Here is a 1,425-nt window from a genome sequence, read left to right as displayed (position 1 = left end):
TTTTCGGGCTAACTTTAGTTTATAGGAGCCGGCTCAGAAATTTCTCGCCCCGATGTAGAACGATGCACAGTGTTCAAGCCTCTTCGACTATTCCAGCTGGGTTCCAACCGATTTAAGCCCCTCCTTGTGCGATTGAACCATGAGCCCACCTCAATAACAATGATAACTCTTGGTATCACGAGTACTGCAATATTGAGGTATATCAATCGCCACTCAAAACCTTCTGGTTACAAGTAGATTGATTGATTGATTCTATAGAGGTACTGACTATGTATATATATACAGTTGTTGCATAAAGGAAATTAGTTGTAAAAAGGAAATTAGTTGTATAAACTTGTATAATTACGTGGCCCTTGCAACAATAATGCATTATCAAGTAGGGTAAGCACAATCGTTCAAGCACCAGAAGGTATAGCTGATGTGGAAACACAAATGTACTGCGCTTTCTGGCACAAATAAGGGGGAAAGTCTTTCCTGAGTAGGATATAGAATACGATATCCACGCGACTGGGGATGGTCGAGAAACGAGGGACTTCCTCTCATGGTAGCAATAAGTGACATGGTAAGCATTCCAGATAGCTCTTGCTATCAAGTTCCCCTCCATCGATTCAGCTACATACTTCCCTTAAAGCTCAAGAGATCTGTTCTCACTCCTTCACTTTCTGCTGAGATTCTGATATCTTCTTCTTGATATCATCAACCCAGCCTAGTTGAGCAGATACTTGATCGATATCCTTTCGATGCTCCAACTCCTTCAACCTCTTCGCTTCCATAGCCTTTTTAGCATCGAAAACAGCCTTGCATTTGCTAATCGGTGGCTCTTCCTTGAGATTCTCTAGGCAGATGCGGCAGTACTCCATGATTGCTCCGGGGTCATGTTTCAAAGAAGCTAGATGTGGTTCAAGAGTGACATGATCTAGTTCAACCCTTTCATGGCAGCCAGAACTAAGCGCGCGACTGAGAGTGAGAAGTTCCCCTTTTTCGTTAAGATGACCAAATATCAAATACTTCTCGTCCTCTTCAGAGGCGCGCCAAGAGCCGAGGTGTATTCCTAGCGTAATCGGTATGTCCCTTCTCAAGTCAGCTGGTTTCTCATAATTCAATGGGTACACACTGACTGTTGGGGTATCGATGAGCTACTCATTGTAATGAAATCTCCGGTTATGCTGTTCCGTATAGTTGTTTTTGATTTTCAAGCCTGTTAGCGATGTACTTTGAACATAGGAAAGGCATATATATACCATCAAACAAAGTGTTTTCGAATCTGCAAATACTCATGGCGACAACAGTGGAACTCTAGGATTACAGATGGCAGACATGCATTTGCCCACTCCAGAGTTTGTCTGATGGAATCGACGCCTTGTCCCGTATTCACTTCCTATTCATGTTGTCCCTCAGGACAAGGTCTAGCAGGTAACACTTGAA

The 1,425-nt window shown here is 43.1% G+C and overlaps 1 protein-coding gene across 1 annotated transcript; it reads right to left on the bottom strand.

Annotated features, from left to right (window-relative positions):
* Positions 1 to 647: 647 nt before the first annotated feature.
* ONS95_010296 (uncharacterized protein) lies at positions 648 to 1,144 on the bottom strand (the record flags this gene model as incomplete). Its single annotated transcript, XM_058503882.1, has 2 exons — positions 648 to 1,071; positions 1,119 to 1,144. 2 exons carry the CDS (start codon positions 1,142 to 1,144, stop codon positions 648 to 650), a joined length of 450 nt encoding a protein of 149 aa, XP_058360595.1.
* Between the last annotated feature and the right edge of the window lie 281 nt (positions 1,145 to 1,425).

This window comes from Cadophora gregata (genome assembly GCF_030347475.1).
Source record: "Cadophora gregata isolate MNR1 chromosome Unknown scaffold_4, whole genome shotgun sequence".
Classification (NCBI taxonomy): Eukaryota; Fungi; Ascomycota; class Leotiomycetes; order Helotiales; family Ploettnerulaceae; genus Cadophora; species Cadophora gregata.
This window is presented reverse-complemented; position numbering and strand designations above follow the sequence as displayed.